We start from the raw sequence: 24,161 nt of genomic DNA on the forward strand, positions 1-24,161 counted from the left end.
GGCATGAGATATAAATGAAGACACATATATCAGTGTCTTTCAGATGACTTTTTCTTTCAAGGATGCCCTGGAATTATCTTGTGAATGTTGGCCATCCTGGTTACTGGAGAATGGAAGGCCAGCCAAAAGAGGACTCCTGATGTGTGAGAATGATTCCATTCCATAGGGGTCTCCACCAAAATGCAGTTTGAAAGCCCCTTCTTTAGAATACACCTTTCATCAGGCTTTTTATTATTTATGTAGGAACTCAACATAAGCCACTGCCGTGACTTTTTTGCATTCAGTGTCCAAAAGAACACGTGTCAGTGATGTGAATTATATTGCCTGAATATAACACCTTTACCAGTTTTTAATAAATCGCTTATGTCTCAACAGTAGTAAAATTCTCAAATGATTCTGAATCTTTAGTATAATTTCAGTTAATTTTCTGGACACTGCCTGTAATATTTGTTTAGGATTACTATCAGGACTAGTCTTTTTAAACTGATTTTTCCAAAATACTTATCTGGACCAAAGATAGGAATAAAGAACCTATTAGTAGAAGAGAGAACCAGGAGGATCCCAGATGCCAGTAATTCATATTTTTTCTAACTTATTTCTTTGATAAACTTTTAGTTTGAAAAACACATTGTATACATTCTTTCTGTAAAGCAGGAGTTTGCAAACTTTTTCTGTAAATGGCGAGATAGCAAGTATTTTAGGGTTTGTGGTCCACATATGGTCTCTATTATATATTTTTCTTGCCTTTTGCTTACAACTGTTTAAAAATAAAGGAATCATGCTTCACTCAACAACTGTACAAAAAGCAGCCCTAGGGCTGGTTTGGCCTGTGGGTTGTAGTTTGTAAAACACCTCTAATGTAACTTTTGAATGTATTTGTGTAAGCAAATAATCTAAATATAATTATTCTTTTCCCAACTTTTATTTTTAAAAATTTCTAATACAAGAAACTCCTGATGCCCAGGAGTTCAAGGCTGCAGTGAGCTGTGATTGTGCTACTGAACTCCCGTTTGGGCAGCAGAGCAATACCATGTTTCTTTTTTATTATTTATTTATTTTTATGTATTTATTTATTTTTATTTTTGAGATAGAGTCTTGCTCTGTCACCCAGGCTGGAGTGCAGTGGCGCAATCTTGGCTCACTGCAACCTCTACCTCCTGGGTTCAAGCAGTTCTCCTACCCCAGCTTCTTGAGTAGCTGGGACCACAGGTATGTGCCACCACATCCAGCTAATTTTTGTGTTTTTAGTAGAGACGTGGTTTTGCCATGTTGGCCAGGCTGGTCTCGAACTCCTGACCTCAGTTCATCCACCTGCCTTGGCCTCCCAAAGTGCTGGGATTACAGGCGTGAGCCACCGTGCCCAGCCAAATCCATGTTTCTTTAAAAGCAACGACAAAACACTCCTCCTCATCTTTCCTCTTTAATCTCATTAAGGTCTCATGTATTTTTAAAAATACAGTGTGTTTTAGTGGTCTGCTTATAGATAGGGAGCGCCCTATAAGGAGCCCTGTTTTCTTTTCTTTTTTCTTTTTTCTTTTTTTTGAGACGGTGTCTTGCTCTGTCACTCAGGCTGGAGTGCAGTGGCGCGATCTCGGCTCACTGCAAGCTCTGCCTCCCAGGTTCACGCCATTCTCCTGCCTCAGCCTCCTGGGTAGCTGGGACTACAGGCGCTCGCCACCACGCTCGGCTAATTTTTTGTATTTTTAGTAAAGACGGGGTTTCACCATATTAGCCAGGATGGTCTCAATCTCCTGACCTCGTGATCTGCCTGCCTTGGCTTCCCAAAGTGCTGGGATTACAGGCGTGAGCCACTGCGCCCGGCCAAGCAGCCCGTTTTGCTTGGCTTGGCCTCATTTGTATTTTGAGAGATCTTTGTTTTCTGTGAGGTCACAGAGGCTCAAGTGCTCTCTCTGCCCCAGGCCTGGGGCTGTTTTCTCTAAGGAGCACTGATTCTTTTTGATGAGAAATGGAATTTTAACAAAACGTAAATGTTAGAAATTGTATTTCCAGTGTGTGTTAGTAAGTCGATAGTCTTGTCTGCCATGTGGCAGAACATTGAATTTTTCTTTTTCTATAAATGTGGCCTTCCAGAACCACCTGTAACTCCTTTTATGACTAATCACATACATATTTTTTAATGCTGTTGAACATTTCCGAAGTCATGGAATCACTGGGTCACATGGTAGTTACATATTTCACTTTAGAAGAAACTACCAAACTTAGAACAGCAGCATACGAGAGGCGCAGTTCCTCCGTATCCTGAACCCTTGGTATTGACATCTGTCAAAACCCAGCCATTCTGATGGCTGTGTAGTTGTATTTTATTGTGATTGGAGTTTATATTTCCTGGATTACTAATGATGGTGGGTGTTTTTCAGGAGCATACTGGTCACTCACATGGCTATTCTTCAAGAGTCTGCTCAAATCTTTCACTTTTTTAAGTGGGTTGTCTCTTGACAATATGGATATCCTTTTCCCATCCAAGGCTGTCCCCATAACCCTGGAGCTACATCCTGTGGTATCTCTCACTCGAGGCACCATTCCAGCACTTTTCCCTGTTGCATTATCGGGTTTCTCTCTCACATGGGATCATCAGCACACATGCTGCTGACTTTCTGGGTTGACAAGAGGCTCTCCCACTGCCCGCCACCGCCCTTTGTGGCTATCCGCTTGTTATGTGTAGCCTCACTCCTCCTGCACTCCTACACCCCTCACGAGACACCAGTGTGGTGCTGAGGAGAAAGTTGTGAAAAGGGCAAAAGCAAAACAAGGTCTTGCTGGGTGTCCTGCCCTCTGGGTCATCACCCCCTGTCTCTCCTGGGCTTTGCGGCTCTATCAAGACAGAAGGCAGAAGCGGATGAGCCGCGTAGACACACCCCACCCAGAGCCCTGCACGGTATTCGCCTCCTGGCAGGGCAGAATGCTTTTGTCACATAGAGAAGTCGGTTTCAGTGAGGCACCAAAACAGCCTCCTGGGTCCCTCATTAAAGGTGATGTGTGATCAGATGGATTCTGTTTCTTTAAAAAAAGGAAAAATAGGCCGGGTGCGGTGGCTCAAGCCTGTAATCCCAGCACTTTGGGAGGCCGAGACGGGCGGATCACGAGGTCAGGAGATCAAGACCATCTTGGCTAACACGGTGAAACCCCGTCTCTACTAAAAAATACAAAAAACTAGCCGGGCGAGGTGGCGGGCGCCTGTAGTCCCAGCTACTCAGGAGGCTGAGGCAGGAGAATGGCGTAAACCCGGGAGGCGGAGCTTGCAGTGAGCTGAGATCCGGCCACTGCACTGCAGCCTGGGCGACAGAGCGAGACTCCGCCTCAAAAAAAAAAAAAAAAAAAAAAAAAAAAAAGGAAAAATAGGCCGGGCGCGGTGGCTCAAGCCTGTAATCCCAGCACTTTGGGAGGCCGAGACGGGCGGATCACGAGGTCAGGAGATCAAGACCATCTTGGCTAACACGGTGAAACCCCGTCTCTACTAAAAAATACAAAAAACTAGCCGGGCGAGGTGGCGGGCGCCTGTAGTCCCAGCTACTCAGGAGGCTGAGGCAGGAGAATGGCGTAAACCCGGGAGGCGGAGCTTGCAGTGAGCTGAGATCCGGCCACTGCACTGCAGCCTGGGCGACAGAGCGAGACTCCGCCTCAAAAAAAAAAAAAAAAAGGAAAAATAGCTATAAAATACATTGTGGAGACAACAGGAGAAATCTGAAAATAAGTTCGGTGTTAGACAAAGTTTTTGATAGAAAGAAGGATTAGAGTAGGGGAGAAAAAGGGAGGAATGGACTAGAGACAACCAAGAAGAAACTTTTGTGGGTGACAGATGTGTTCTGTGTCTTGATTGGTGTGACCGGCCCAGACTTACTGTACCGCCCTCTTTAAATGGGTAACTAAGCCTTCCCTTCTGCCTGCAGTTCTTCTCATAGTAAGAAGGGAAGCCTTAGTCAAAATGGGAGTTGACTTAAGATCAGAAATATATCATTGCTCTATTTGGGGGATATTGCAGGCATGGAAAGTCTCAAAAGCATCTTTAAGGAGGTGATATGCACTGTTAAAGAGATTCGTATCTCAGTTTAATTAAATGCAGCTTATTGGTACAATTCATGGATTATAATACTTCTTATAGTGTTTTGTAATCTTTAATTTTTCGTGTTCATTTCTCCACTGTCCATTTTTCTTGTCTGTGAACTTAGTGCCAGACAAGTTAACGAGAATTCTTTTAAAAACTGTCTGAATGACTGAATGTTAGTTGGATATTTCCCTGTCTATCTGTAAGATGTCCCTTTTTTCAGAGATAATCTTGTACTGGAATAGTTTCTTAACCATTGTCACTGAGAGTAACTTGGGGAAACTAGTGACATTTTGCCATTCAGGCAGTATGTGAATACTTTCTTTCATTTTTACAGGTTGCTGCAAAACTGTAATGATGACAGTTTGAATGTTGCGCTTCCAATGAGAATGCTTGAAGTATTTTCGTCTGAGGATACTTACTTGCCTGTTTTACAAGATGCTAGCTATGTGGTGTCAGTGATTGAACAGATTTTGCACTACATGATTCACAATGGTAAGTAGCAGGCAGGGTGAGAACTGTGGCTCAGCCTCCCGATGGGGAGTAAGCAGAGGCCAGCCTGCCGCTGTGAGCCTGTGCACTCAGTCTCAGTGTCAGAGCGGCACTGGTGTCCCAGACGCCTTGTGCTACATCCACAGGTGCCCACCACAGTCCCCGATTCCAGCATCTGTCCTTGGCTCCACCCACTCTGAAAATTCAGAAACATGCTACTCTCTTTGCCTTTTTCTTTTGCTTGGAAATGAACAGAACTGACGTATACTTTCATCAGTTGTCCCGTCATCCAAGATTTGTGTCTGCAGTGCAGCTACCGGTCCTTCACCTGAGCAGGAAGGGCTCTTACCGCCTTCTGGTCATTCTGAGTGAATGGGAAAGGTAGTGCCACCAATGTATGAGTTGAACATCAATCACTCCAAGAGCCTTATGAAAAAGTAAATTTTGTTAAATGATTTTTCTTCCAAGAATGATGTCCTTTCATGTTAGTTCAGTAGAAGAGAATAGGATATTTAGTTTGAATTTTCTAACTCAGTGCTAAAGTTTTAATACATTGATAATGCTCCTAAAATGACTACACTGTAGAAGCTGTAATGAACTATGTCTGAGACCCTTGAGGACACATTAGTGACACTTTTTGGAGAAAAGGTATGAAATAAACATGATTTTTAAGCTTTTATGAAATGAGCAGTATAAATCCTAAAACAGACTTTCGGTTCCAACATCCTCATAGGTAGAAACGCAAGCATTTCAGGACTCCTGGACTTGAGAAATATTTGTCAGCATTAAAAATGTGTGCGAGACTAGTTGTGAAGGGAGGTCTAGAAAGCTATGGCTACAGATAGAATTATGAGTAACTGTGCTTTTGTTCATTTGAAGTCATAGTCTAGGTTACATCTAGCAGACTTGAAATGTGGACCACTTGGTCCTCTGTTAAAACTACAGAAAGTAAATTCATATTTATTTCAACTCTTCTGCTTGGCATATTACTATTTTTTAGACTCCTTAGTTTGTTGAAAACTTAGGGAAACAGTATTCCGAGTTAATTAAAAGTAAACTGAAAGTTGTGGAATTTGATCTTTTAAAAACTAATTATTGGCCGGGCGCGGTGGCTCAAGCCTGTAATCCCAGCACTTTGGGAGGCTGAGACGGGCGGATCATGAGGTCAGGAGATCGAGGCCATCCTGGCTAACCCGGTGAAACCCCGTCTCTACTAAAAATACAAAAACTAGCCGGGTGAGGTGGTGGGCGCCTGTAGTCCCAGCTACTCGGGAGGCTGAGGCAGGAGAATGGCATAAACCCGGGAGGCGGAGCCTTGCAGTGAGCTGAGATCTGGCCACTGCACTCCAGCCTGGGCGACAGAGTGAGACTCCGTCTCAAAAAAAAACAAAAACTAATAATTAAAAGTGGTTCATTGTATTAGTTGACATATATACTGTTTTAAGACTGAGCATTCGAGAATTTGTACTTGTTTTCTAAAATTGTAAGGAAGATAGTTAAGAAATATGCGTTATTTGAAATGTGTCCCAATAGAAGAAGTGCTTTAAAATCTTACACAGAAACTGCTGCTTCTAGCATCTTCTCTGGTACAGCAGTTGTTTTACTTCCTAACAGTCCATAAAATTTTAGCCTTTTTAAATTGTAGTGTAATTATTTGTATTGTTATTGCACGTTATGTGCCATGAAGCTTTTTAACCTTTGCGACAGAACCTTTGTCATGTTGTCCGTCTGTTCAGTATGTGCAGTGTTAGTTACGTTACATTGTTAGTTACGTTAGTTTTTTAAAGTCTCGATGTATTTTTTTTAAATTCTTTTTTTTTTTTTTTTGAGACGGAGTCTCGCTCTGCCACCCAGGCTGGAGTGCTGTGGCCGGATCTCAGCTCACTGCAAGCTCCGCCTTCCGGGTTCACGCCATTCTCCTGCCTCAGCCTCCTGAGTAGCTGGGACTACAGGCGCCTGCCACCTCGCCCGGCTAGTTTTTTGTGTTTTTTAGTAGAGATGGGGTTTCACCATGTTAGCCAGGATGGTCTCGATCTCCTGACCTCGTGATCCGCCCGTCTCAGCCTCCCAAAGTGCTGGGATTACAGATTTTTATCTTTTTAGTTTCATAGCAAAAGAGCTTTCAGGCTTTCATATTGAGTTTCACTAGTTATCAGTACACGCTACGTTTGACGTTTGACGTTTGACGGGGTAGTTACAAAGTGGGTCTAACGATAAATTACTGAGTATGCGTTGTTTAGTGATCTTCACTCAGATATGAAGCTGTGTAGGACTGTTTCAAACCAGCCCACGCAGATGGATTGTTTTTAATGTGCCACCAAATACGCTTGTATATGATGAGATACTCAAGAATTGCACTTGAACGTTGTTCTTATTCTATAAAAATGGAGTAAGTGATTCTGAAAGAATATATTATTTGGATCACTCTTGATACCCAGAGTTTATGGTCACTGCCCCCCACCCAGAGTTCCTATCAAAAGCATGGGCTGGAAATTTTAAGAGGTTCTGAAAGTTGTTTCAATTTACGTATAAGTTGCCTTTAAACTGTTAACTTCTTCAGTTCCCAGATTGTTGTCTCCAAGTACACCATCTCCTCTAAAAGGAGCTTAAGAGTTCCTGGAGAAAAGGCTGATGATTGCAGGGTGGGACGCAGGACTACCAATGACCCTGGGGCTCAGGAGCCTCCTAAAGCCCACCCCAGGGCCCCAGGTGGAGCAGCGTGAGGTCGGGACTACAGTGAAATGAAACGTACCAATATGTTCAACTCTATGAGTTCAACATGGTGTTTAAAAAATGCACAAATCAGGGACAAATTATAAAATCACAATATTTGGTCCTTATTCAGTTCCTGATGCAAGCAAACTAGTTAAACAGAATTGCTAACATGAGACAATTGGACACTTGAACACTGACTAGATACTTGTGGTATTAAGGAACTCCTCTTCATTTATTTTAGCTGTGATAATGGTTTTAAAAATAGTCTCTTAATGATATACTAAAATAATTACATCTTAGACTTCCTTCCAAATGAGTGTATACAGGTGAAATGAGCTTGGCTGTAGTTGACAGTTGCTGGTACTTGAGGTTTGTATACCTTTCATCTGCCTATATATTTATTTAGTTTTCCTTACTAACATGTTAAAGAACTAACTTAAGTTTGGACCTGTAGAGATTGTAAAAAGGATTTAAAAATTGGCAAGTTTTTTTCCTTATTATAAGAAAATATGTAAAAAATTTTAAATATGTGTTTTTCCTTGTAGGGTATTATAGGTCTCTCTATTTGTTGATTAACAGCAAGCTTCCATCAAGTATTGAATATTCTGATTTATCTCGAGTTCCTATAGCAAAAATTTTGCTAGAGAATGTTCTAAAACCATTGCACTTTATTTACAACTCCTGTCCGGAAGGTGCGAGGTGAGACTGGAATGGATTTCTTGATTTTGTCATTTCACAAGATCTGTATCTGATTGTAACTTTTACATAGGATGTGATTTTCAATATAGACTTAAAAGTCAGATTTTTACTTTATTAGTGTTGGTTTAGTTTATAGGAAAGTGTACTTTTTCTTTCTGGCCTGTAGCCTAATATAAATTTGTGATTCTGATAACATGGCTATTTTCCTGCTTTTCTAAGTAACTCAAAAATTAACGAAAACATGGTAGTTATCTTAATAGAGAAGACATTAAGTTTACTTTAGGTTGATCTAGTTGATATTAAAATGGTTAACTTGGCTAATTTAGAAGAGTAGGTTATCTTTTTAGAAGGATATTTTGAAAGGTTATTTTAATCAGGGTTTGGGTGGACAGTATAATTTGATTTTATAAAAAGCTTCTGTTTTTCTTTTTCAGGCAACAGATTTTTACAGCCTTCACAGAGGAGTTTCTGGCAGCACCTTTTACAGATCAGATTTTTCATTTCATCATTCCGGCGCTAGCAGATGCACAGACCATTTTCCCTTATGAGCCCTTTCTGAATGCACTGTTGTTAATAGAGAGTAGATGTTCAAGAAAGAGTGGTGGAGCACCCTGGCTTTTCTATTTCGTTTTAACTGTTGGCGAAAATTACTTGGGTATGAAATACAAGATCTTTTTTACCTGAACACACAGATGGGTAGCATTGGCAGATGAGTCGAGAAGGCCATGTGGTGGCAGGTGTTATGGAAAGGTGGGCCTCTCCTGGAAGCGTGTATTTGCTGAAGGGCTGTGGTATGGGCAGCGTTCCTGGGGAGACTTTCCAGATACAGTGGAAAAGACTGACGTGTAGATGTCTTCTGGGGCCACACAGATTATTTTAATAGAGTTAACGGAGTTAAATGGGAAAGCTCTTCTGTGCGTCAGGCCGTTTCCCTGCCTCTGCTAAACTTCCAGTATGCCTCTTCTAGAATAACATCTTCCTGTAGTATGTTTGAAAACATACATACATGCATGCATGAATTATTCATGAAAGAAATATAGGAAAACCCGAAAACCAAACTTTTTGTGGGGCGGGGGCGGAGGGGAGACGGAGTCTCGCTCTGTTGCCAGGCTGGAGTGCAGTGGCTCCATCTCCGCTCACTGCAGCCTCCGCCTCCCGGGTTCAAGTGATTCTCCTGCCTCAGCCTCCTGAATAGCTGGGACTACAGGCACGCGTCACCACACCCAGCTAATTTTTGTATTTTTAGCAGAGACGGGGTTTCACTATGTTGGCCAGGATGGTCTCGATCTCTTGACCTCATTATCTGCCCACCTCGGCCTTCCAAAGTGCTGGGATTACAGGCTTGAGCCACTGCGCCCAGCCCAAACTGTTTTTCTTACTCTCTCGAGAACTCAACACTGAAAAATTCTGTGAGCAGAAATGTGGGTGTGGTTTTTTTTTCCCACACACCAAGCAGTTCTGCAGTGGACACCAACTAGGTATTCCGCAGTTCAATTCAATTCTGATGCCGTCCACCCAGAGATAATGTCAAATCGCATCATCTGAGGGCTTAGTCCTGCAAGACTACACCCACTTCAGAGGCCGATTACAAGTAGTAGGTTGTCACCTATACTTGTGACCAACCTGCAAAAGTGGGGGCTCCTCAGCCCCTGCTTGGGTTTGGTAATTGACTAGGACAGCTCACAGAACTCAGGAAGCTGAGGTGTGCAGGAATGCCAAGCTTCCATGCCTTCTCCAGGCACTCCACGCTCTCAACACCTCCCTGTGTTCAGCTCATTGTGTCTTCCTGTTGAGTTTTATGGTGCTGCTTCTCCAGTGTCCCTCCCCACAGACAGCCCCTTGGAAGTTGGTGTGTGGGGCTGAACGTTCCAACCCTCTGATCACTGCGTTTTTCTGGTGAAAAGCCCCATTCTGAGTCCCCTAGATGGCCTCACCGTAAGTCACTTCAGTGCATAAACTCAAGTATGATCACAAAGGGCTGGCTATAAATAACAAGAGACACTTACCTTTCAGGAAATTCCAAGAGTTGTAGGTGCTTTCTGACATGAATGGGGACAAAATCTAAATATGTTTCCTGTTATAACACAGTTAGAATTTTTTAAATAAGATCTGGTCAGAAATGCCTCTCTGCATCTGAGGAAAAATGGCGTCGTTTTCCATTTTAAAAAATAATGTTTAACTAAAATACGTTTTAACTGATTGTTTTACAAAGGGGCCCTCTCTGAGGAAGGGCTGCTGGTGTATTTGCGGGTGCTGCAGACCTTCCTCTCTCAGTTACCAGTCTCTCCTGCCAGCGCGAGCTGTCACGACTCAGCCAGTGACTCCGAGGAGGAGAGTGAAGAAGCCGACAAGCCCTCAAGCCCGGTAAGCCCCGTGCCCTGCATCTGAGGCCTGCGATGCAAGCGGCCCCATGGGATCTTCTAGCTCTCTGTCCACCTATAGTTTCAGTTACACGAGTCAGACCCTCAAGCAGCCTTTACGGAGAAGCCCCTTCAGCCGCCTTGCTGCAGTTTGTGATGATTGGAAACAGTCTCTTCCACCGCTTTCTTAGTACGTTTATGGAAGTGTAAATGGAGACAGATAGCTTTGTGTTTGGTTTTTTAGGCAAAATAGGATTATACTGTATGTTAACTTAGTTATTAGGAAATATTTTCTAGAAGTGAAATTGTTGGGTCAAAAAGTTCCTTTTTACCCTGTGAACACTGGGTAGTGTCTTCCATTAATTCCTGCTAATTTTATAGAGGATAAATGTTGTTTATTTAAAAATTACTTTAATGTTCTTACCTCTTTTCCCTTATTATTGAGTTTACAGTATATTTTCAAGGAATAAAAAACTTTAAAATTATATATACATGCATATATAATTTGTGTTTTACTTAAAGAATTTAACTGCCAATGACTTTTTTTGGTCTTAAGCAATTGAAATGGCTTGAGGTATGGCTATCATAAGTTATTTTTTCATTAAGGAGTTTTATATTAATTACTACTAAGTGTAATCACAAAATATACTTGAGAGGGTCTCGGCTTCCAGGTGAGGTAAATTTTTACTTCCAGGTGAAGTAAATTTTTAAAATATTGTGAAGTGGGTGTGTCAGTGCAGTGCTGCACCTTCCTGGACAAAGAGCTTCACCAGCTTTGAATGAAAGAGATCGCAGCAATAAGAAAAGGATCGAGAAGTAAGCTCAGGGCTTGATTTTTTTTTTTTTTAAATAAAAAAAGATGAAGAAAGGAACAGATAATATTCACTGCCAGAGCTCATGGCTGAGGGGCAGGCTGATTACAAAGGGGTGAAGCCGTTTTTATAGTGGATAATGGATGCTGGAACTGTTGGATCTGTCCAAACCGTACACCAATAAGTATTCGGTTTTTTTTGGTATGGTTATAAAAAGTGGGTTCTGTAGATGTAATGTAGATAAAATTTTTGTTTTTGGAAGAAAGTTATTAAATAGTTACCTTCCGTAGAATTTGTGAAGTTAAACCCTTATTTGTACACAGTGTATTTTGTATTCATGTGAAGATGAGGCTGTGGGCTTTCTCAGCGAGAGAGGACAGAGTTTTTCCTCGCTGTGGGTGTGCGCACACGACGAAGGCAGAGCATGAGGACCAGGAAAGAACCTGCAGGCTCTCTTGCTTGTGCTTACACTTGGAACATTTAAGAAGTGGGATCAGTTTCTTGATTTTTAAAATTATTTACAACCGTAGAAAATTTTACTCTATATTCTTTTTTAAGGGTTTTAAGGTCTGTGTATTATATAGCTTTATACTTTAATTTCCTTTTTTAGTTTATTCTCTTCGTTCTTCCTTTGCCTTGGGTATTGTCCACATTTGGGCTGAGAACTAAAGACCCCGTTTTGAGCCAGGCACTCGTAGGGTTCACTCCAAGTCATTCTTTCTTTGCCAGGTCTCTTACGTGTATGTTTCTGTGTTGCCTTTTCTTTCCCACGGCACTTAATTATATAAAACCTGATGTGATTGTATGAGATTTTTCCAAGGTCAGAGTTCTCCCTTGATAAGCTCTTTTGCCTTTAGGTTTCTGTATAATCTGTTCACTTGTAGCTTATGTATAATTTATTTTAAAATTGTACACTACAAAAATAGTAGTGCTAGGATTACTCTCTCATTCTGACATACCTTTTATTAGGCTTTATGTTAAAGATTCATGTTTGACAGATGAATTTACTGCTTTTATCTATAAAGCAGTGTTTGGTAAGTTATTATACATAAATTGTATTCATCCAAGTTTCCAAACAGTACAGTCAGCAATACCCAATGTTATGTGTATATTCACATTCATATATATATTCATATATACACATACATATGAAAAAAGTATATATCTTTGGTTACTGCCCCAAATGAGTAAATTGCATAGATTGGCTTGGGTTTTATTCAGTGAATCCAATCTTCTGGAGAGATTAAGATATAAAATAGATTTCTTTTGTATAGCCTTTGATTTTAAAAAGTTCTTTAATAGGCTGGGAGCAGTGGCTCATACCTGTAATCTCAGCACTTTGGAAGGCTGAGGCGGCTGGATCACTTGAGGTTAGGAGTTCAAGACCAGCCTGACCAACATGGTGAAACCCTGTCTCTGCTAAAAATACAAAAATTAGCTGGGTGTGGAGGCAGGCGAGTCCCAGCTACTTGGGAAGCTGAGGTGGGAGAATTGCTTGAATCCGGGAGGTAGAGGTTGCAGTAGCCGAGATTGTGCCACTCAGTCCGGTCTGGGTGACAGAGCAAGACTGTCTCAAAAAAAAAATTTTTTTTTAATTTAATACTCTCACTTATTTTGCTTAAACGGTGATCTCAAATTAAAATGAAAATGCCATCAGATGATAATAGTTTCACTATGTCTGCTTGTCTTAGTACAACTTGCTCTAAAAAAAAAATAGGAAATGAAGTTTTTTTGAAATGTAAATACTGAAGCTACTGTTACCATGGGTAAAAACCAGGTATTCACAGTTTGTTACTGTGTTAGGCAAAATGGATGCTACTGTTGACTGGATCCCTAGAGGATTTCACACTAAGTTTATTGTGATGTGGATAATTTTGAGATGATGCCTATCTTTCTTTGCCTGAAGAAGAATGTGATTTCGTATACGTTTGTAGTGTAGAGGACGTTCCAGTTGAGCACATTTATGGAGACTGGTTGTTCTGGTATGTTCTAGGAGGACGGCAGACTGTCAGTATCATACATAACAGAGGAATGTCTGAAGAAGCTGGACACAAAGCAGCAGACCAACACCCTGCTCAACCTGGTGTGGAGGGACTCTGCAAGCGAGGAGGTCTTCACCACCATGGCGTCCGTCTGCCACACGCTGATGGTACAGCACCGCATGATGGTGCCCAAAGTCAGGCAAGTATCCGTGGGTGTCTGTGCCAGGGGGCGCCAGCCAGAGAACGTACCTTCCTCCCTGGGAATTGCTCTCCTCTTAAGTTTCATCTGCTCTTTTCTGGTAGAGCTTGATGTAGGATATTCTACTGTCCAAGCGTTTCATAAAAAAATCGTTCGTGTTTCTCTTTTCCAAACCAACAAATACTGAGACCTTTTCCTGGCCTGTGAGGCTCTGAAGTACCCTATGTGTAATATTTTCTGTAGTACTTTACGAATGTGAGTTTATTCGCGTATTTGAAAGGTTGGACTCATACCTGCATTAGTGAACCACTGTGTTACATATCTTTTTAGGCTTTTTTTCATAGTACTCGTGTTTTGTGAGGTATTTTTTGTTTTGTTTTGTTTTGTTTTGTTTTTCTTCAGACAGCATCTCACTCTGTTACCCAGAGTGCAGTGGTGTGATCATAGCTCACTGCAGCCTTCACTTCCTGGGCTCAAGTGATCCTTTCACCCCAGCCTCCTGAGTAGCTGGGACCATAGGCGTGCACCACCACACCTGGCTAATTTTTTTTATTTTTTGTAGAGACAGGGCCTCACTATGTTTACCAGGCTGTCTCAAACTCCAGGGCTCAAGCAGTCTTTCTGCCTCAGCCTCCCAAAGTGCTGGGATTACGGGCATGAGCCATCACACCCAGCCTTCATAGTACCCTTTTAATTAGATTGTCCTTGACAATTTATCCCTAAAAATAAATTTTTGCTTTTCAGCCTTTGAAATAAACTTTTGGTTCAGACAAAACAAAACATGCAAGGTAAAAATATGGCCAATTTGTGCTTAGAAAATTGTGACAGTAATCTTAAACGATTTTCTTTCCCTCCATTTTGAGTGATGTTAGTGGTTTCTTGAGAATTTAACAGAAAAATGCTCGATTGGATACAGTGTAAAATATATGGAGTAGTTCTGCTAGGACCCAAGGGACTGATGTTGCACAGGCAAAAGCTGTCAGTCAGTAAGCAGGTCTGACATTAATTCATGTTACCCTACAGGATTCTCTTTGTTATAAAATGCCATCCCATCATATGAAGAGTGATTTCGGTTGGTTAGGAAAGCATTCTTTGAAATGAACTGTAAGTAAAAAACCCATCGGTTGAAATGGCCTTGTAAACACTAATGTAGCCAACTAATGAGGTGCTGTCTTCACTCACTGGTGTTTATTACCATCGGAGGAAGTGGATGTCAGTGAAACTGTGGCTCCTAGATTAGGTCATTAGCTCTTTGCGGGCTAATTGCATGAGAGCAGGATGTGAGATCTGAGGATCGTAGCAGCTGAACCAGGACACTCGCTTTTATTGTAGCAGACAGCCCATTGCTGTGGATAGTAATTGCTGGATTGAAATGCATCACTGCCCTGGTCTGAGGTTTACTAGAGAACTGCTTCCAAAAGGTGTTTAATGGGTGAAGGAACTTTCTGTGTAGGCTTGATTTTATGAGTACAACACCTATTTCCTCTAAGAAACTACTCTAGGAATTTTATTTATGGCTTAAACATATTAGGTTCTTGTATTTAGAGAGAGCAAATAGGTTTACTTTGACTGTTACAGATTTTAACTGCTTTCAATTTTGATTTTTTTTAAAAAGTATTTAAAAGATTAGTATGTTCCCAGGCTGATAACTCATTCTCGAGCCCTCACTGATTAATGTTAGTCCCTTTTATTTTCAGAGTTAGGATTTGCCATTTAATTTCTGTTTAACACTGATTGTCAGGGTGTACAAATGAATGTGGAGACCTTTGTACCCTGACATGGAAAGATTTCCGAGACAGATGCATACATGAAAACAGGGAAGACACAGGACAGTATATAGAAGAACCAGCTTTTCCTGTAAGAAGGATGGAAAAAATAAGAATATATATTCATAATGCATAAAGAAACTTGGAAGCATATACAAGAAACTCATAAAAGTGAACACTTGTGTCTGAATATGCCGAGGAAGCTGGGGCTGGAGCAGACGTGCTCTTCTGAGTGCGCTATTTTTATATCACTCTGAGTTTTGGATTAGGTGAATGACTTAATATTTTAAAATTGGTTAAGTAATAAAAGAATTGCCAGCTCCTTTTGTGAGAGGAAATTTTGGATATATTATTGGACGTGGAAATTTGGATGTAACGTTTTTAATATCCACTATTTTAAAATATGAGTAAATATTCACTGGCTGTATTGTAAGGGGGCAAAAAATAAAGGCTCTACTCCGGTGTCAGACAACTAAAATAAGAAAGTAGGCTACCAAAGACAGCCTGTTAGAAAAGTGTTTGACTTTCATCCTGGCGTACTTGGGATTTTTAGTGGGTACTGTTTCCGTGTTTCATTGACTGCATTTGTGCCCCTACTTAGATGAGGCCTGCGGTGCCCACTCAGCCCCGCCGCATTCCTGGCCTTTGTGTGTATTTGACATTCCTCGTCCTTCCTTTTCCTGACCCTCTTTCACCCGCTTCTTTCATAGACACCATATTCACGTGATTTCTCCTTTACTTGGGCTTCTCGGTTTCTTTTGTGGGTTCTTTTTTCCTCTTCTTCACTGTTTCCTAAACTTCTTTTCGTATTCAGTTTTTTGGGGTCATTTGTTTGCGGCAGAGTCTTGCCTTGTCACCCAGGCTGGAGTGCAATGGTGCGATCTCGGCTCACTGCAACCTCCACCTCCAGGGTTCAAGCGATTCTCCTACCTCAGCCTTCCGAGTAGCTGGGATTACAGACACCCACCACCACGCCCAGCTAATTTTTGTATTTTTAGTAGAGACGGGGTTTCACCATGTTGGACAGGCTGGTCTCGAACTCCTGACTTCAGGTGATCGCCCGCCTCAGCTTCCTAAAGTGCTGGGATTACAGGCGTGAGCCCCTGCGCCCAGCCTAGTTTTTTAGTTCTTTATTTGGTCCTCTGGGCAATCTCTTTCATACAAGTGGCTTCAGCTACATTCTAGTGACTCTCACATTTGTGTCTTTAGTTTAAGTAACTTTCTGGAGCTCCAGACACAAGTGCACCTGCTTAATAGGAGATGTCCCCGGGGACCTCTCTTCTGTCCCCTCACAGGGTCTGAAGTTGAGTCCAACATCTCTCCCTCTTAAGAGCCTCCTTTTTCTGTTCCTATTTTGGGGAACAGGCTCGTCATCTACTTGGTTGTCTGTATCTGCAACCTGAAGCTACAGTGTCCTGCATGGTAGCCACCAGTGACGTGTGTTTTCAAGTAAATTAAATAGAAGCACAAGACTCAGATCCTCGGCTACCCAAGCCACATTTCAAGTGCCCAGTAGCCACATGTAGCCAGGGGCTGCCTTATCGGACAGCACAGATTAGAAAACACCCACCCTCACAGAAGGTGCTGGTGGACGGTCCCTCACAGAAGGTACTGGTGGACGGTCCCTCACAGAAGGTGCTGGTGGACGGTGCTGCCCAGGGTTTGGCTCGGTATTCCCACCGTGGTGCTTGAGAGCTGTATTCTCTGTGTCGTGATTTGCCAGTCTGACTTGTGGAAAATATAACCTTGATTATTGCATTCTCTTGAACAGTGTAGACTCCCTTTGCTTTTAGGAAAATAATCACATTCCTTAGATTATTGATTTTTGCAGTATCCGCTTGTTATCAAGCATTTGTTTACCTCTCAACTTTATTTCTAGCACAAAATACTTTTTCTCCAACCATAAATGAGGCAAAAAGGCATATATTGCATTTTCTTGATCCCATTGTGCTTTTTTATGCCTCCATGGTGTTTCATGCCCCTTTCCTTTTACGTATGCCAGTCTCTTCCCGTTAATGTCTGGGCTGGCATGTTGTCAGGGGCTTGGCTCTTTTACCCCATTGATGGATCTAAAAGTTTTGAAGTAGAATTTTGAAGACAGTGTTTTAGGGATCAAAGAGGTTAATGTTATAATTTGCCCGCAGTTTCATAGATAAATCATAAAGACACTTCTAGTTTTATTTCAACATATGCTTGATTTTTCCACCAAAAACTAATACATTGAGGCAGCTTAATTATGTCTTGTGTTATTAATCATTGTGATTTAGATAAACAGTAGTGTGCCTCGAAGTACAGTGCTTTTCTGTCCGCGCGCGCGCGTGTGTGTGTGTGGTGTTTATTGGTTTTGTCTTTATTTTTGTTTTTGTTTTTTGAGACAAGGTCTCACTTTGTCACCCAGGCTGGAGTGCAGTGGCGTGATCTCGGCTCATTGAAACCTCTGCCTCCCGGGCTCAGGTGATCCTCCTACCTCAGCACCCTTGAGTAGCTGGGACTATAGGCGTGCCACCACACCTGGCTAATTTTTTGTAATTTTTGTAGAAATGGAGTTCTGCCGTGTTGCCTAGGCTGGTTTCGAACACCTCGGCCCAAGTAATCTGCTTGTCTCAGCCCTCAGCCTCGCAGAGTGCTGCGATTGCAGGTTGGAGTCACCGCTTCTGGCCCCCCTTGTGTTTTCTAACCAGTTCTTTGCCATGTGTTTTCCAAGAACTGGGGTGTGTGTGGTGGTGATGAATGCTCTTTATCTCTGAGAGATTTATAACTTCTTATCTCGTACTTCAATCATTGGGGATAAAATGATTACACAGATGACTTCAATGCAGGAGAATACAGATTTGTTTTTCATTGTATATGTATAATTAAATATGTGTATACATATATATGTATTTGTAAACAAGTTTTTATAATATTTTAGAAAATATATTAAGGATGTACCTGGAGAAATAAATTTTGCGTATAATTTCATAGTTGCTTTTATTATCAGTGATATTTTCATTATAATCAATAAAATTAATAAGCTATTGATGATTCATGTTAAAAATTTGTATTCTCTTTCATGAAGTTCAAGTAACGTTGATGAGCTTTTAAATATTTCAACACATAGTGATCTTAAAATTAAATCTATTTTGAAATCCTATATAGATTATAAACTAATTTCCATTAGCTATTGTTAGACACATCAAATAAATAAAATAGACTTACCTTCATCAACTTTAGCAATATAATTCATAGTTCTGAATCTTCTAATAATTTTCAGAACATTTGTGAGTAATAGTTGTTTCACGGGAAATATGAGTCAACTTGAAAGAAGCATATTCCACCAAAGCGATTCTAAATCCCTACCACGTTTTTGAAGTTTTCTTTTACACTCGTTAAGAAACAGGAAGAGAAGGAGCTTCCCTTTCCATCCGCCATCTGCGGTGGAGCCGCCACCAAAACGCAGATTTTCATAAAATCCTTACAGGGAAGACCATCACCCCTGAGGTCGAACCCGTGGATATGATAGAAAATGTAAAGGCCAAGATCCAGGATAAGCAAGGAATTCCTCCTGATGAGCAGAGACTAATCTTTGCTGGCAAGCAACTGGAAGATGGATGTACTGTCTGACTACAACATTCAAAAGGAGCCCACTCTTCATCTTGTGTTGAGACTTCCTGGTGGTGCTAAGAAAAGGAAGTAGTCTTACCCCACTGCCAAGAGGAAGAAGCACAAGAGAAAGAAGGTGAAGCTGGCTGTCCTGAAGTATTAGAAGGTGGATGAGAATGGCAAAATGAGCTGTCTTCGTCGAGAGTGCCCATCTGATGAATGTAGTGCTAGGGTGTTTATGGCAGGTCACTTTGACGGACATTATTGTGGCAAATGTTGTCTGACTACTGCTTCAACAAACCAGAAGACAAGTAACTGTGTGTGAGTTAATAAAAGGCATAAACTTAAAAAAAAAAAAAAGGAGAGAGAAGGGATTTTCAAAGAAGACATTTGAGGTAATGAATGCCACCCCCATTTTAAACTGTCACACGAGGGAAAGTATATTTTTTGAATCTGTAAATCTTTTAATTAAAGAAAATTAATTACCAGTAAAAAGGGGACTGACTGTTTAAATTGGTTGTGGTTTTAGTACTGGAGTGTTAACACATCTGACTGTCTAAAGCTTATCTTCTATTCTTAGCTACTAGTTTGTGAAGAACAATTTTTTAGCGACTTGTCTCCATAAGAAATATACCTTAAAATTTTTATTAGTAAGGACATTTGGAATTTATTTTTAATCTTGCATTATCTGATGCAAATTATTATATGTCTGTTTTATTGCTTTTTATGGCATTAGAAGTATCCAGTAATACTTTTTTTAAAGAAAAATTTCAGCAGAAAAACACAAATTGTTGCATTTGTCGTTGTGTGCTGTAAGAGTTAGACAGATCATTGGGTGCCTCACTGTTTCTTTTACCTGTGGCACCTGGACTTAGCCGGGAATTCTCAGAGGATGCCGTGCTGTGGTGGCCTTGACTCTTTATGTAGGAGCCAGTGTCTTCCATTGTGTTCTCCTTCATAACTCAAGAGAGTCCCCATGGAAAACTGACCTGAATTTATGACCTGGCTTACTGATTAACTCATGGGATTGTTACAGCTAAATAAAGCTTAATGAGTAATTTTTAATCCATCCCACTATGTGAGAGAAGAATATCACTTCTTTACATTTTAGAAGTAGAGCCCCAAACTAAATAACCGTCAGAGATTTGTCTTTGTTTTTTTGGATGTTTTTTTCAGTGAAAACATTCTTTATTAGTAAACAGACATTTCAAACTTTTTGATTACGTACATCATGCAAAATGACTGACCTCACACGTGGTTGTCTGTTCATTGTGACGTCTTTTTTGAGATGATTATAAATGTAAGATGACTGCAGTAGTAAAAATAATTCATGAAAATGACTCTCAATGAAGCAAAACACTACATAGCACACATGAAATACTGTTCATCCTTCCTGGATGTTTAATTCTCTCCTAATGTAAATCTCTATTTTGGAAGACTATTATATACAAAACTGGCAGTTGTTTTTGTATGTGCATCTATAGGCACTGAAATGATAAAAACAAGAAAATTTCAAATAATTTTACAAGGTTTGGTTGTTTTTCCTGTTTTGTTAATCCAAAACAGGACAGTGCCCTTTGATTTACAATGTTCAAGATGATTTTGACCCATGAAAAAGTTGTTTTACCCTGGTAATCTTTTTGAAATGGAGCTGGCTGATATACATTATCCAGGTTATTTTTAGTAAGTGAAAAAGGAATAGGGCTTGTTTTGAGAAGAATTCCTCTAAATTACGGTGCTGAGAAAACTTCTCTGCAGTGGTGGGCTCACCACTTTCATCCTGTGGTAGTTCTGGTAGCACTCCCAGTATGAAAACCCTAGCACAGGTAAATTCACCGCTTTGAAATAAGCAGTGACCCTGGAGAAGGGTGAATTCCAAATCTAGTAGTATATTCAAGTCATCTGGCAGCAAAGTAGGCATCAAAGACTTCTAGGTACTTGGGGTGCTGCTGTAACAAATACCTAAAAATGGAAAAGTGGCTCTGGACTTGGGCAGTAGGTAGAGGCTGGAAGAAGTCTGAGGAGCATGCCAGAAAGAAGCTGAATTGCCTTAAACAGACTTAGTAGAAATGTGGAATGTTAATGCTAGGGAGGCCTTGAGGGAAGAAAGTATTGTAGAGAATACCTCGATTGCTGTAGAATATCGAAATCATCATGAATAGACAGTTGGTAGAAAATGAGGAATATGTTATTGGAAAACTGGAGGAAAGGGGTCCTTGTTACATAGTGGCAAAAAGCTAAGCTGAATTGTGTCCTGTAGTTATGGGAAAAGCAGAATTTTTAAGCGATGACTTCAATATTTTGTTGAGGATATTTCTAAGCAAGCTGTGGAAGGTACAGACTGCTGTCTTCTTGTTGATTATAGTAAGATGTGGAAGGAGGTAGATAAATTGAGGGAAGAACTGTTACATATAAAGAAACCAGGACTTGATGATTTGGGAAATTCGTGGCCTATTCAAAGCAACAGCCACTAAAACTAAGAGATTCACTGTCAGGACGGCCTTCTCTAGAGAGAGTGATGAAGGTATGGCTGTAGAACCTGCTGATACTTCCGAAACACCAAAAGGTCTGAGTATCAAGTCACACAAAAGGCTCTGTGAAGAGATTAAGGGTGTGAATCATAGATCCTCTCAGCTATTTCAGAAAAAGCCAAAAATAGAGACAGGATTTTCCAGGAAAGATACGTGAGGAGCCTTCTGTCTAAATGAGTGAATCCCCATGACATACGTAAGAGACCCACAAGTTACTTGACAATGTTATAGCAGCAGAAAACCACCATTTTTAACAGAAAGCTTTGGAGAACATAAAAGAAGAAACAAACTGATAAGCTGATACTCAGCTGCAAACGTGTGCTACCTTTCGTGAAAAAGTAAAGATGACTGAGACAGTCACAAGCCCAGAGAACTGAGCAGTGAGCTGAAGATTACTCCCAGGCCTTGAAACTTAAAGGACGGTGCCTAGCTGGTTTTGCAAATTGATTGGTGCTGATGGCTCCTTTTTTCATCTCAATTTCTGCTTTTTGAACAGGAATGTGTGTAACTGTTACTGTATGCCTGTCAGGCCATCATACTTGGGAGCAGATAACTTGTTCTCTAGGTTCGCAAGTGCACAGACGGAGGAGAATTATGCCCCAGAAATCACACCCAGATCCTCTCCCAAATTTAGATGGCTTTAATGTGAGATTTGAGACTTTTGAGTTGGTGAGACTCAGATAAGATTTTGGATTTAGAGTTGATGCTGTAATAATGGGTTGTGACTTTTGAGCACCTATGAGTGATGTAAATTTCTTTGTGATGGATCTGAATCTTTAACACAGGGGTGGAGCGGGGATAGGGGGGCACTGTAGTAGGCAAGAAGACTAATGTTCCATGTAGAATGTTAATGTCCTAATCTCCAAACCTGTATGTAACCTTAAATGGTAAAAGAGATTTTGCGGATGTAATTAAGGTTACTGTGGATTTCAAGACAAGGAGATAAGCCCAGATTATCCAGTGGACCTAATTTAATCATGAGTCCTGCAGAGAGGCCCTCTAGGCTGGCGCCAGAGAGAGGTGATAACAGACAGGTCGTAGAGAAGAAACAGTGCTGGTTTTTAAGGTGGAAGAAGGAGGCCACAAGCCAAGGAATGTGGATGTCCTCTAGAAGGTGGAATGATAAGGAAATGATTCTCCTCTGCAACCCTGCCAACGAACTGATCTTAAAAGCACCACGCAACCCGTTTGGACTCCTAACCTATAGAATTGTTAAGATAATAAATTTGTGCTATTTTAAGCCACATTTTGTAACTTGTTATGGTGGCGATGGAAAACTAACCAGAAGTGATAACTAAGGATGAAGTGGTGTCTGGGAAGAAGGAAAAACTTCTGGCTTCAGAAATGCAAACAGTTATGCTGGTAATTCTTTTGATCTAGTCTGTCTGACAGAATATACATTCCTGTATTTCTGCACTAGTCTTGTTCTGGAGAAGACATTCTAGGTTGAGCACATAGAAGAGTGTTTAGTATGTATAGTGAGTTTCCTAGAAAAATGTGTTGAATGAGTAAATGAATGTGATCAAGGCAAGCTTTGGGAGGGACTGTAATTACTTGATTTTGAAATGTTGTTGCTGTTTACCATATCTTCTTAAGAATTGCTGACCTTTAGGCTGGGCGCAGTGGCTCACGCCTGTAATCCCAGCACTTTGGGAGGCTTAGGTGGGTGGATCACTTGAGGTCAGGAGTTTGAGACCAGCCTGACCAACAAGGAGAAAAACCCTGTCTCTACTAAAAATACAAAAATTAGCCAGGCGTGGTGGCACTTACCTGTAATCCCAGCTACTCGGGAGGCTGAGACAGGAGAATGTCTTGAACCTGGGAGGCGGAGGTTGCGGTGAGCGGAGATCATGCCATTGCACTCCAGCCTGGGCAACAAGAGCAAAACTCCATCTCAAAAAAAAGAATTGCTGACCATTATGTGTTTCTGTTTAAGTTCACAACAGTCATAATTCTGTAAAATACAAGGCAAAACTTTAGTTTCTGATGCTAGTAATATATCTAAACTAGTAATATATCTATAGTAAATAAATTTACTAGTAGGTAAAAAGGATGTGTAAAATCTTAATAGGCTAAATAATTATTGTATGATCAAACAATTTCAAAATAGACACTTTTCATTATTTATTACAGATTTTCAACTTATTTGATAAAAAGATTTCTTAGTGGCTGTTGGTCAGTGCTGCATCAAGAAACTAGTGCAAATTTTACCAAATGCATTTCTCAGAAAGGGATTTTGTCCATTTTTTTTTCTGCAAACAAATGTTGTTACATTAACACTAAGCATGTAACAAACTGATTTGCCTACAAATCCAAAAACTATCAACATAAGCCAGTCCTTCAACTAAAAACTCAAACATACTTATCTCAAGGTCTATTCCTGATCCAAATTTCTCTATATTCGGGTTGGAAGACGGAATAATAATAAAACCAAAATTTAACTGTAAAAATAATCATCTTTTTTTTTTAATGCTGGAGGTATTGTCCTTACTAATATGACACATCATCTATTCCCACATGCTACTGCAGGGACAGGAACAGTATTATTTAGTTGCTGGAGTAACACAGTTAAGAATACCTGCTTCTAGCAGTGTCAGGTTTTCATCTGTTAGCTCTTTATTCGAAAATGAAGCCACAAGAATAAAGAGCTGCAAATTCACGACGAGACTGTACAGTAAAGTTCCCGGTTCCGGACATCCAGGATCCTGTGTATACTATTGAATCTTTGTATCAGACAACTCCCATCCGCTAACCTGATTTGAATTTTTGTTGTTGGCACTGAATCATCAATAAGAACAACTGCGTTAAGTATTGATTTATCCTCCTTAGGTGTAAGGCTTTCAAGTTTTTGTTCTTCTCCACTAAAAGCCTTGAACCTTAATCTAGGTTTTATGTATTCTTGATCCTGATGATCCTCCATATCCAAATTCACTTGGCCACCATGAACAAGGCACTGAAGC

At 40.7% G+C, this 24,161-nt stretch overlaps 1 protein-coding gene and 1 pseudogene across 1 annotated transcript in view; one reads left to right on the forward strand and one right to left on the reverse strand.

Annotated features, from left to right (window-relative positions):
- Positions 1-24,161, forward strand: part of UBE3C (ubiquitin protein ligase E3C) — a 117,251-nt gene that overhangs the window by 13,723 nt on the left and 79,367 nt on the right. Inside the window, exons 5-9 of the mRNA XM_011941601.1 lie at positions 4,401-4,558; positions 7,816-7,969; positions 8,404-8,624; positions 10,182-10,333; positions 13,135-13,322. Coding sequence (XP_011796991.1) covers positions 4,401-4,558; positions 7,816-7,969; positions 8,404-8,624; positions 10,182-10,333; positions 13,135-13,322 — 873 coding nt within the window. The remainder of the gene's footprint in view (positions 1-4,400; positions 4,559-7,815; positions 7,970-8,403; positions 8,625-10,181; positions 10,334-13,134; positions 13,323-24,161) is intronic.
- The window catches only part of LOC105511381, a 1,948-nt pseudogene continuing 1,531 nt past the window's right edge, over positions 23,745-24,161 (reverse strand).

The sequence above is a fragment of the Colobus angolensis genome, unplaced genomic scaffold, assembly GCF_000951035.1.
Source record: "Colobus angolensis palliatus isolate OR3802 unplaced genomic scaffold, Cang.pa_1.0 Scaffold2, whole genome shotgun sequence".
Lineage (NCBI taxonomy): Eukaryota > Metazoa > Chordata > Mammalia > Primates > Cercopithecidae > Colobus > Colobus angolensis.